General features: G+C 46.3%; 1 protein-coding gene across 1 annotated transcript; it reads right to left on the reverse strand.

The window, feature by feature from the left end:
• Positions 1 to 422: 422 nt before the first annotated feature.
• Positions 423 to 12,910, reverse strand: DAGLB (diacylglycerol lipase beta). Its single transcript, XM_058035903.1, has 15 exons — positions 12,729 to 12,910; positions 11,978 to 12,129; positions 9,672 to 9,846; positions 8,961 to 9,222; positions 8,760 to 8,885; positions 7,578 to 7,705; positions 6,538 to 6,664; positions 6,116 to 6,199; positions 5,627 to 5,704; positions 5,083 to 5,163; positions 4,872 to 4,999; positions 4,332 to 4,400; positions 4,164 to 4,236; positions 2,906 to 3,159; positions 423 to 1,526 (listed from the first exon to the last, which is right to left on the reverse strand). The coding sequence occupies exons 1-15, from the start codon at positions 12,821 to 12,823 to the stop codon at positions 1,334 to 1,336; spliced, it is 2,025 nt and encodes a 674-aa protein (XP_057891886.1). The 5' UTR covers positions 12,824 to 12,910; the 3' UTR covers positions 423 to 1,333.
• Positions 12,911 to 13,271: the final 361 nt, after the last annotated feature.

Consider the following 13,271-nt stretch of genomic DNA (forward strand, 5'->3'; position numbering starts at 1 on the left):
GCAGCCCTGTGTGCACGTGTCTGCTCAGGGCCAGTGTGCAAAGCCCAGGCTGGCAGAGCTCCCCTGGGAACCCAAACTGAACCCAGCACTTGGCAGCAGCTCTGCAGAGCCCTTGCCCCTCTCAGTGCAGTTGTTTCAGCTCCTGCTGCTGCTCCAGCAGTGCCCTAAAGCTGCTGGCAGTGGGGGGCAGGGTCTGTTCCACTGCCCTCTATGCAAACAGAAATCCTTTTCCTCTGAACCAGTCACAGTTTGTGCTTCAATGGCCCAGATTCCAGGCTTTCATTGACAGCCCGGCTCTGTGTGTTGCCTCCCTTCCTCCAGAGTGGCTGCACCCAAGGCTGGGGCTCTGGGACCCCACAGGCCCCAAAAGCAGCTGGGTCCCTCCTGGTGCTGCCTGCCCTCACTGCTCTGACAGCCAGCACTGTACCTGTCATTGCACAGGAGCCAAGGTTTTATTTAATTTTGTCTCCATATCAAGTATCACAGCAGGAACATCCACACAGTTAATTCTCAACCACATCATAATTTACTGACATCAATTTCTTTTAAATAAATGCTGCTGAGCCTTAAAAAGGAAAAAAAAAACTAAAATAGTTACACACTAGAAACAAGGAATCCACTTTTTAAAAATCATTACAACTGGTTACACGTTCTTGGCAGAATCAGAGTGGTGCTCAGTAGCTGGAGCTAGAGCAGGTGACCAAAATGATGCCAGGGCCTCAATGTTGTTGTTTTTTTTTTTCCTTCTAATTAAGTAGTTTTAGTTTAAAATCAATAAAAGCAATGATGTAGATCAACACATACAAAAGACAGGTAAAGAATATTGCACATGTATATCCAAGCAGCATTTAACCACAACAAGCCCTCCCCTGCAACCCTGGGATCCCAACACAATCTGTAAGAAAAAAATAGTGCAATCACTGAGCCTGCCTGGCTGGGCTCACTCACCCTGCAGCCGAGCTGCAGCCCCTGGCAGGGACAGGGAGCAGCAGTGGAGCTGCAGGTGCTGGAGGAGCTCTGGCAAGGCTCTGCTCTGCCCCATGGTTCTCACACATTCACCTTGGTCAGCGTTCAGCTGCTGTGCCCACACAGGCTGGGCTGGAGCTCCTCATCCTGATCCCTTCTGGGCAAGCCCAGCCTTCAGCACAGAGCCACAGTCTGTGCTTTCACCAGCACAACATTCCCCGAGTGCTGCAGAGGCAAGGGCACTAAGACCCTTGTTCATTTTATGCAATGTGAGAAAAGTACTGAAATCCACTTAAGCATGAAAGTGGAATGTGTCCTGAATACCTGAAACCTGCAAAGAAGCCCCCAGGTCCTGCTGGAGCTGTGCTTACACTGCACTGGGGTTGTATTCTCGTGTTTGACAAGACAGACACGATCCATGTTCCTGAGACAAACTGTTCAGAGCTTTGAGCACAACATCTGGCATGTGGTCTGTGATCATCTTGGGACTTATTAAAATGCTGCTGAAGACGGTTTCGTTTGACCATCGTGCCGTGTATTTAATATCTGAAGAACACAACCTGGGGAAAAAACACATCAGAAATAAAATGGCTCTGTCAGAACTGGAACAGACAACCTGGAGGCTCTGGACAGGGCTGAGGGAGGAACTGGAACTCTCTCAGAGCAGCAGGTGGGATCCCAGAGAGCTCCAGCTCTGCCCTTCAGCAAACAGCAAAACTGCTGCCATCAAGTGTCCCTGAGGGCAGAACTGCAGCACATTCCCTGTGCTTTAACAGGGAAAGAAGCCACCATAAATCAAGTAATTCTGCTCCCAAAAACACAGAATGGAGCCTGAGCAAAGAGGGGGAGGGCATTGAACACTGCACATTCACGTGGTTAATGTCAAATTCAGGGATTAAATCCCAGTGGTATCAATAGGATACCAGGCAATACATTTAATGCTGCACACAGGATGCACCAGTCCGTAAAATTAAATCCCAAATTCATGATGGGGGCTCTGGTGTGCTAGGCCTACTTAGAAAAACTCCCATTAGTAACTGCTGTGCTGTGGAGTAAAAGAAATGAAAATAAATTAGCTCAATAAAGAAGAAGAGCAGCCAGTGGAAAACCTGCCCAGATCAGAGGTGTTCAAGTATCTAACTTGTACAACCAGTATTAAAATTGTTAGAAATTAAAGATGTGAAGCTTAAACAAAACATTGATTTACTGAATGGGAGGAAAGAAGTGAATTTCTTCTCCAATCCTTTTTTTTCCTCTCTGTAAGGGGCAATTTCTCTTTTCTTCTGTAAGATAGTCCTTGTGCAAGTTAAAAATGCTCTGATTTCTGTTTCAGAACATGAGGGCCTGCCTGGCTTATGGGCTGTTTCAGGCTGCTTTGTCTAAAAAAACCCAACATCAACAAAAACCACAAAAAAAACCCTGAACACAACACTGCCCCAACAAAGCCACAGTCCTCACCCTTCCAGCAGTTTCAGCTTTCTGCTGTCTTTGTCTCAGTTTCCTGCATCCACAGAAAAGCAGCAAGTGACAGGAAAATCTACAGACAGTGTGGGCACACACTGGGCACCACTGCACCTCCTTCTCATCCCCAGCACTCAGGACTGCTCAGGAATGAGGAATTGTCACCACTCCACCCCTACCAGGACACTGCAGATCTGCAGTCTCGGGCAGAAACTGCCACCTGGCAAAGCTGAACTTGCCAAGTTTGGGTTTAAAGTCCTCACTTCAGCAGCTGCAATAAATGGGCAGGATAAGGCATAAAGAGAACAGGGTCCAGGGCTTGAAGTGAAACAGACAGAAGTTGTGAGACAGAATAGAAACTGAAAACTGGGTAATGTGCAATAACCAAACTGGGTACTGGAGATGCACAGAGCTGGAAATGTGCACTTTGAAAGGAGCTTTAGGGAGACAGGAGAGTGGTATTCATCATTCCACTTACCTTTTAGAGCTGCATTCTTCAACAACATGGATAATCTTTCCAGGCAGATACAGATGAGGGTACTGAGGGGGTGAATTCAAGCGTGGCTCCTCCTCGAGGGCGTTGTAGGAAGGTGATCGATGAACCATCAAACTCTCCTCGGCCAGGAGGGGCTGGGTCAGGGCATCCTGGTTCCTCCCATCCAGCTCTGTGGGGAAATCATCAGGGTCTCCTCCAAACACCTCGTACCAACACCCCCGCAGCAAAATCTGGTACTGAAATCAGAGACAACAGCCCAGGTCAGCTTTGGGATTTCTTCAAGTTACTTATTCTAGTTGTGTGCTTGCACACACTTCCTCTGGAAATACAATTAAAAGATTAAAAATTACTTTATGCACATGCTCCCCAAATTTTGTTTGGTAACAAGCTCCTTCCCAGATTTTCCCCCCAGTAACATTAATTTCAGCAGTATGGATCCTTAGCCTCCAGTACCACTACAGAAAACATGACCAACTTCAGCAGTTGAATTACTCCATGTGGATTCTTGCTCTGCAGGTTTAACTTTTCTTGCACCTGTAACTTCTACCTGTCCATTATCTTATTCTGGATTTATGAGGTCACACAGACCTCTGCTCATCCCAAGGACTACATGGAAATCTTGGGCCATGGCAGACTCAAGTTCAGATGCTCAAAAATGGCAGTTCTGAATCTTTGAGCCACACCTCTGCTCCTCCAGTACCACCCTGCCTGACAGCACCTGATCCAGCACATCCAAAACTGTTTCCCACCAACAGTAAAAAGAGGAAAAGATTTAACAGTGTAACAGACAAATATTTGCTTTCCAAATGAATTCTGACAGTAAAATATAAGTAAAATCAACAATTTGCTTACCTACTGGTACTAGTTATTACACTATTAAAGTAAGTAATCTTACTAACTTTTTGTCATTTTAGCTGTTTGGGGTTTTTTTTCCCATTTTTGTTTTTTAACAGTTTCCTTTTATCAGCCAAACTAGCAAAGAGATAATTTCAGGCCTTTGATGTTGTAAGCCAGTACACTGGGAGTCTTACTGAATCCTATTGTCCAACAACACAATGTTACAGGATAGGAGAGAAACACAAATGTCACTGAATTAAATGCAAACAATTTTGTTCTGAAACACAACTGTAACTCTCAGTTTTGAGATCAAAAATACACACACCAGCAGTCACTGCATTAAATTTGGGGCTTAACCCAGGTAACAATTCCACAATTTTAACCAGAAACTGCATTTGGTTACCTTGGGCCTGTTGCAGTTTGCCACAATTCTCACTATTCTTCTCTTTAAATCCTCCATGTTGGGCATACTTAACCTGTTTAAACACACAGAACAAAGTAAAGCAAAGCCTCCTATTGTCTACTATCAAACACATCTCCAAATACCAATTCAAAAGTATTTTCATCTCACCTTGCAACAAGGTCTTTTCCAACAATGACTGAAATAATGAAATTCTTAGTGTAATCTGCAAGTGATTTGCTTAAAAAAAAAGAAAAAAAAAAAAAAAAAAGCAGTTTAGATACACTAAGGAGATAAGCACACTTTAGTTTTAGGATGATCATAATAATTCAGTAGAAATACAAACATGTGGCAGCACCATTTGCAGTCAGGGGCTCAGTGGGTGTTCAGAACTTCCTGCTGAAGGTGACAGAGAAACTTCAGAGCTGACTCTAAGGGTGTGTGCATGTCCAACAGGCCAAGGCAGACAAGTCAGGGGAGTATTCTTCTGGAACAGTTACTTTAAATTCTAATCGTACTGCCTGGCAGAATTCCCCAGATGTGTTTCATTCTGTAACACTCCACCAAGAACTCAACTCCAGATGGAGCAAATGAATTTGAGTGGAGAGTGGAGAAGATACAAACTCTTCCCACAGTCAGCCCAGCTAACACAGCTGGCAGCTGCCTTGACTTTCACAGCTTAGACACAGAACCAGCAGCAGAGCCTCTCACCTTAGGAGCCCTCCTGGGGGAGAGAAGGCAAAACACCTCAGGGTGGGGAAGGAGTTCCTGAGCATGATGGCCAAGATGGATGCTGTCCCACCACCCAAACTGTGACCAACTATCACCAGTCTATATTCCTGCAGATAAAAAGACAATCTTAGATGGACACAGAAAAAGCTATGAGTAATTTTTAAATCAAATTATTTGGAAGGTAACTTACTGGGGCAATTGTGAAAGCCTGGTTTAAAATTCCATCATTTATCAGCTTTCCATAGATGTAATTTGCAGCCTGAGTTATTCCCTGCAAGAGAGCAGTGCAGGTTAGAAGGGAGTCTCTACTCTGAGCTGTGATACAGGTGTAGCTCAAACACAACACCATCACAGAAAAACAACTTTGTGCAAAGCTGGTCTTGTCTCTGACATCCTCCTGACAGAGGTCTGGTTAGAACCAAGAGGTCTCTATGTATTGTATGTGTGGGTTAAAAGGTTTGGGGATATTTCATAAGGACATTAAGTCTGACAAGAGTCAGACTTAAAATTCTACCCTGCAGTGCCAGAGGCAGCATTTGATGCACCAAACACTGAAATAATTCATGCAATCCATCTGACAAGAACATTCTTCTGTTGAACTAAGGATCCCAGGTGTTTCTAGCTTGCTACTGCTGAGCTGGCCTACAGAGAGCCACAGGCTGCACACAAGACAGACAGACAGACAGACAGACACAGACACAGACACAGACACACACACACACACACACCCCCACCTTGTGCACAAACCCATTCTCCAGGACCTCCTCCAGTGTCAGGTCTTCACAGTCTGCTGACAGATCAGTGAGAATGTCCTGTGAACAAAGCCTTGGTCAGAGTCCCAGCAGGGCTGGGAGGCTCCTGGTGCTGTGCTGCTCACCCTGTCACAGCTGGCTGCAGCTGTGTGAGCAGCACAGCACATCCCACCACACACCCCAACCCCAGCAAGCACAGCTCCAAGCCTGGCAACTACTTCCAGCTGCAGAGACCCCATTATGGATGCACCTCCACTCACAGTCACTTGGAATTACCCCTGCCTGTCCCTCTCTCTCCAGTAGCACAGGGAATATCACCCATCCAAGGGCAGGGGTTTACAACTGAAACCTGGGAGATTCATACCTGTGAGTGAGTTATTTTAACATGTGCCAGCCTAACACAATTTCCTCTGGGTACTGGGAGTTCCCTCATTTCCATAAAGCAAATTATTGATAGCAGATGGATGATACCTCAAAGGACAAGGTTCCTCTCACAGCGACCACAATAGCTTCTTTTTTGTGATCCAAAGCAACAAAAAATGGAATCTCATAGATCTGGAAGAGAAAAATGTAATCAGTAAAGATACCAAAATCTTGCAAGGGTAAGCATTTAAAAGGGCAAGCTCTTATTGAGCTCCATACTGTACTATGGAAAGAAGCTGAATTGGTCTCTGATTTGGTTACTCTAAGTGCTTTTTTTCAGTACTGAGACAGATTTATATCAATGGTTTGGTGGCTGTTCTGTTAAATTAGAAAAAAAATCCACACTGAATGTTTTCATTTGGGTTTGCATTTTACACTTCATAAATGCTGAAGGCAAACTAGACCCTTCAGGCCTTGCTTTCCCTGAATTCACCACTACAGCTTGCCCAAAGCCTGTCCAGATTGTTTACCTTGTTATGAAAGCTGATATGAATGAAGTCTCTGTACTGCAGCCCTGTTATTTTTAGGATGGATCCAAAGTGAAAGTTGTGACGATCACTGCCCATTATTTCAGAATCTGTCGGTCTGTTTCTGCAACTAACAGACACAGAGGAGAAAAACTTTCATGTTCCAATTTGTCAGGTTTCCTTTCAAGGAATCAAACTCAGTTAAATTTGCAGAGGGCCTTCTGCCAGGAATCAGAAGTGCTTTCTGTTTGCAACAGCACCAGTAAACATTCTGATGCAAGATGTTACCTCTGCCTTGAAACAGGAGCATTGGCAAACAGTGCAGTAAGAAAAGAATTCTTAACATTACAAACCACTGAGAGAAAATACAAACAAGGAAAAAGGAAATTCAAACAAAAATTTGCACAGCAATCTGATCTCATGTTATATCCACAGTATTCTCCAAGTGACTTATATTATTTCAGTAATATAAGTCACTTGGAGAAAATAATTCTCCATATTTCATAATAGTAATTACAAAAAATCATTCTTCCAGTCACAAATACCAGTGGTCATATACAGTAATCCTATCTGGCAATATGCAAAATTACTTACTGACCATAAACATGTCTGAGTAGGGGTCAAAAGGAACTAAGAGGAGGCTGGAGGGACAGGGAACTTCTGCTAATTCCTTAGGACAGAGAAAACTACTGATACATTTTTGTTTCTGTATGTAAATCCGTGCCCAAAAGAAACCTCTAAAAAGCCTCATTTTAAAACATATTTAATTTAATTTTAACTCTTCCGTTGTCATTTTGCTAAATGAATTTTTTATCACAATCACAAACCCATGGAAAAAACTCAATCTGTCTGAGGGTGGAAAGGCACTGGAATTTTGTTTCTCTGAATTTCTGAAAGATAACTCCAGCAATCAAGCTAAGGTACACCCAAGAGTGATATAATTTAATGCAACAAAAACACTGCTATTGTAACTATTTTATTTCTGCTAAGACTAGTTAAACAGAAGGCAGCTGTGTGTTTTTAAGCTCTGAGGTCAAACCTACCAGTCACCATTGAGCTTACAGAGTGCAGTATATGGGTTGGTGTACACATAGTAGGGCCAGCCATAGGCAGCTGCAGCAAAGAGCATGTAGTGAGCAGCATTCTCCAGCTCAACATCCAAATCATCAGTCTGGAGGCACACAGGGAAAGAAAAGGGAACAGAAAGGGAGGAAGTTGTGTTAGGCAGCCTCAGAACAAAACTGAAAACAGGCTAGTGAAAATCAAAGCATTATGAAATACACACTAGCCAAAAGGAAAACCTCAAGACCTAAGAGGAACTAAAAATAGCCACTTGTATTTCAGGAAAAAGTCTGTGTTTATTTATGTAGCTACACAGCTCAAGGATCTTGAAAAGCTCTCACTGAATCAGTTTCTTCCAATGCTGATACATTGACAAGCTCAATGCTGACAACACTCACTGCAATTATGCCACCTAAGGATGTCCAAGGGAAGGCTGCAGAGTCTGCAGCAGAGCTCTCTGGTCCAGACTCTTAAAGCACAGCCCCATCCCACTGGCTGCACTCCACAGGAACTTGACAGAGTTCCTTTTAAAGTAAAGGAACCAGGAACTCCAGAGCTCCTGGTTACAGTAAAACTACATACACCTATGAAACACAGACTAAAAGGAGGGGGAAAATTTACAAAGGCACTTTTTCACTAACAACCAGCAAAAATCAGTTAGGAAACTAACCCATCACCTGCAAGCATTTAAAAGATGCTATTTTTGCTCCTTAGCTTGTCTGGGTATTTGCAGCAGACAAACAGCCCACAATACAGACTAGATTACCTTCTCAGTTGTATGCAAACAGTATCAAATATTCATTCTCCCTCTGTTCCCCTTCTCTCCCAACTGCTCCTCAATGATCAAATGTCCTAACTTGTTCCTGTTTTTGCACTTTATTCCCCATTCAAAGTTCTACTCATGCAAAAGCAGAAAAATGTTTTTGACAACAAAAACATTTCACCACATGATTTCATTTCACACAGAATGTTTTCGCTACATTTATTAATAATGAGGAATGAATTATAATAATTGTTATTAATTTTATTGCAATGTTTAATTTTATTAAAAGAATAAATAAAATAAAACCAAAAACCCCTCTCCAGAAAGAAGTGCATTTCAATTTGACCTGGCACCATTTCCCAGAACAACGACACCAGAGGCTGCACCAAGCTCATCTTACCACGAGAGATGATGGAGAATGACACAGGACTTCTTCAGGCTCTTTGGGGCAACTTTCCATTTTATCTTGCTCTTGATGGAGCAGAATCAGACCAGCAGCTATGTCACTTGGCACCAGGTCAGTGTCCTGCACAAGACACAGAAGGCTCTGTAAAACCCCCCCCAGCTCCAGGGCCAAGAGCAGCACGAGCGAGGCCCTTACGGAGAAGTAGGAGCGGAAGAGCTCGGCGATGCTGGTGAAGGCCACGCGGTGATCGTCGTCCTGCACGATGCAGCAGCACAGCAGCCGGATCCGCTTCTCCCACACCCTGGTGGCAGAGCTCTTCACGTTGTACAGCAGCTGCCCCGAGTGGCTGCTCTCCAGGTTGCGGCTCACGCCCTCGGGCAGGTAGAACGTCTTCTTCCCCCCGAGGGGGTCAAAGACAATGACCACTCCAATGATGGTGAAGATGATGATAATCCAGCTGGGGACAGGAGGGAGTGGGACAGCAGACTGTGACACCACACGCTTCTGACAATGCGCGAGAAATCCCAACTACGCTTCTTGGCGGCCCGAAACCGAGGCTGGGGATGGAATTCTGTATGGAGACCTGCTGCTGTGCTTGCAATACTCTGGGAACCAGAACAAGGCACCAAAGCAGGAACCACAGCCCAGAGCTTTGCAAGCAGCAGCACAGAGGAGCAGCAGCTCCATTTTTCAGTACCAGCTAAGTGATCAGGTTACTGCACTTCATACTTATCCACTTTTCTACACACCCATTGCCCCTCTTATCCTTTCTGACCTTCACCTCCTTTCCTTCACTGCAGCACACACTTTCTCTCCCAAGGCAAAAAGCCCTTTAGGGAAGGATACCAACCCATTTTCCCTTTCCCATACACAGTCAAGCTTAGATTTGTGGGGAGGCACCTTTACCTTGCAATAACTGTCCCAATGACACCATTCACCACAGTCTTCTCACACTGCACGCTGTTGTCTGACACCCACACAGCTCCTACAACTGCCCAGATGAACTCAGGGAAATAGAGAAGCAGGCGAGTGTAAAGGATTTTGGGAAGTGATTTTCTTGGGCCTGGATTGGAAATTGTTCCTGAAATTAGAGAGAGAATTTAAAACAAGAATTGTTCACAATGCACCTGAAGTACATAAAATCCTACCTGGAAATATGAACTTTCTGGGCTTCACAGAAAGTAGGAAGCTTACGTGAAACTATCAAGTTCTTTCATAGTAATGGAAATCTATCATTGAAGCTGAGAAAAACAATGGATGTAGAGCTGTGATTCTTACAATCTACTCCACTAAAACCCAAAACAACTCTAGCCAGAGATAGTTCTGCACTGAACTTGAGGCAGCAGTGCTGTGCCCCACATAAGTTAAAGCTGCATCCAGGAGCACTGGCTCACCTACAGTTCCTTGTGACTCCTGGGGCCTGCTTTTATTATTCTATTTAGCTTTTAGCTGGTTAGTATTTCCTTTTCTGATCCTATTTTGCTGGGCTACAATGAACTTTTTTTACTGGAGTTACCAAATAATAATAGGAGAACAAAAGTAGGACCATTACCAGGACAAATACTTCTCAGGCTCTTTTCTCCATTGTTAATTTACTAATAACCTCTTAGTTTCAGCACTCTAAGGCAATAAAAAAGGGAGTAACTTTCTGGCCAGCTCATCTCTTAAAGCAGTCTGCTGATCCCAGGGTAATGGGTAGTGGGGTGGGAGTGCTCAGGTGTAGACAAGTGATTTGTCAAGGCTGCAGAACAAAAACAGCTTTGGGAACTGTTCCAATAACAAAGCTGTGGTTCACACCCACTGATGAAGCTGTTTCAAAAGCCCTTTTCCCACTCCAGGCTGCAGCCTGTCCTGCAGCACTGTGGGTGCTTGCACAGACACAATCACATGGAACTGTGCTTCCTCTAAACCACTTTCCTTTCTCACTCCAGCCCAGGGTGTGAGGGCTGCAGGCAGGTTCCCTGCTGGCATCACTGACCCCCAGGACAGCACAAGGGCTGGGGCAAGACAGAGCACACCCAAACCCACACATTCCAACACACCTCACCCTTTGTTTTCCTGGAAATTCAGCCTCAGAATTGCTCCATTTCTCAGCTACAATGGCCTCACAGCTGTACTTTCACACTGAACAAGGTTCTTTCATCACTGCTATTTACAGTAACATCCCTCACCTCTGCAGCTTTGGTTAGAGCCTGGTGCTGGCAACACCAAGGATGGGGGTTTGACCCCTCTGTGGTCATTCCCTTAAGAGCTGGACTCAGTGATGCTCGTGGGTCCCTTCCAACCCAGGATATTCTGTGACACTTGGATATAAACATCACAGTCTGGCTGGTCTTACTTGCCCTCCTCTGGAAACTCTAGGAAAACCAGTGGTCAGATTCAAGGCCAGGATTATCATCCACACCTCTGCTCTGCCATTTCTCCTCATGCACTCTTAAAATTGCTTAAATGGAAAGAAGTATAAATGCTTATTTACAGAAGCATAAATACTTATTTTCACTGAGTCATGAGAACCAAGATATTGGAATCTGTGGAGTCTCATCTGTTACTCCAGAGACCACACACATATTTCAAATTAATCTTCTTAACATTACTTCTATGATCAGGTGCCTCACCAGAAAAAAAAGCTTTCCTAGCAATTTTAACCCAAAATGAACCATTTCTACAAATAATTAGAAGTTGCACTGTGGTCCTTGCTTCTGTTCAGCCATTCATTTCAAGTTGTGGCCCTGCTCTATTTAATAGTACTCAATGTCAGTTTTATTAAGACATTTATACAATTCACTTTTCTGTGTTTTTCCCCAGGCAGCCCACTGCAGCTGAGGGACTTTCACAAGATATGACTAAACCTGCCTATGTAGGGCAGAACTAACAGGATAATGATTCTAAATGATTCTGGACACACTTCCCTAAATCCCTGTCAGAGAGGTGGAGCAGTGTTACATCAGAGGTCACACACAGAGAGTTTTCAGGCTGCTCTGACAGCAATGAACCATTAGCTGAACTAAGCTGTTGTATCTATTCATTATGTTAGATTACAGACTAACAAAGATAATACTATTAAAGCAAATATGCTAATGCTGTTGGAGTTTTTCAAGTCTGACTACCATTAAAACATTTCAATTTTTTACAGGTTTTATGTCAGCTCCGGATTAAAAACAGACATCTATTACAATCCTACTCGATAAAGACAAAACATCATTATTATTTACCTTGCATACTGACGTACACAAGAGCACATAACGCACATATTATGGAAGCCAGGAGAATGATGAGGCCGAGCAGGTAGCTGTGCAGCAATCCTCCCCCGGGACAGTTAAACTGCCCCTTGTGAACGGTGTAAAGGACAAAAATCCCAATCCACCTGCGGGCAGGGAGATAACAACAGTTACAGCAGGAAGGGAGAAGCGCCTGCTGCGAAGCGATCGCTGATCGATAGTGGTCGCCTCAATGAAAGCACTGCACAGAGATAAACAAGGGACCTGTTACATAAGGGAAGTGTCGGGATGAAACCACTACACGAGCACTCAGCAGGAATTACAATTCCGCCGAGAGCACACGGAGCCAAGGCTCCAGCCCGGTGCTATCGCTGCCCCCCTCGGCTCCCGGAGCAGCGCGGACACAAAGCAGCCACCGCGTTCATTACGAAACACCCGAGCGCTCCTCGCGGATTAAACCCGGCGGGGGAGGGCGGCCCGGAGCGCAGCGGCAGCGCGGGCACCGCACCGTGAACCGGGCACCGAACCCGAGCTGTGCCGGGGACCCACAGCACCCGGGCCGGGGCACCGCACCGTGCACTGAACCCGAGCTGTGCCGGGGACCCACAGCACCCGGGCCGGGGGCACCGCACTGTGCACCGACCCCGAGCTGCGCCAGGGGCCCACAGCGCCCGGGCCGCGGGTACCGCTCCTCCCGCCGGTGAGCGGCCGGGCCGGCGGGCAGCGGCCCCGGGGCGCGCCTTACCACACCAGCCGGACGAACAGCTCGAAAGCCCCCGGGAGCACGAAGTCGTCGCTGCCGATGGCCCAGCGGCGGCCGAACAGCACGAGCCCCGGCATCCTGCGGGTCCCGCCGCCGCCGCTCCCTCAGGGCCCGGTCCCTCACGCCCCCCCCCCGCCTCAGGCCTCACCGCCCGCCGGGGCGGGCACGACCTCGCGGGGCAGTGACGTCACGCGCGCCCACTCCGCCCTGCGGACATCGCCCCGCCCCGGTCGGGCGGTGCCGCGCACGCGCCTGGCGGGAGCCCCGCCCCGTCCCGGGGCGCGCGCGCAGAGGCGGCGGAAAGGGCGGTGGCGCCCAGGGCGCGTGCGCAGTGCGGCCCCCAGTGGGCGGGGCATGCCGGAGCAGTGACGTCACTGTGCCGTGAAGTCACACATCCGGAACAAGGATCCAATAGGGCCGCTGAATGACGTCACAGCGCGCGGCTGGGCCCAGCAATGAGAGCCAGCGCTCACTGTGCAGAGAACGATGGCAAATTAACCTGCAGATAAAACCAAACACACACAA

Source organism: Melospiza georgiana, chromosome 16, assembly GCF_028018845.1.
Source record: "Melospiza georgiana isolate bMelGeo1 chromosome 16, bMelGeo1.pri, whole genome shotgun sequence".
In the NCBI taxonomy this organism is placed as follows: Eukaryota; Metazoa; Chordata; class Aves; order Passeriformes; family Passerellidae; genus Melospiza; species Melospiza georgiana.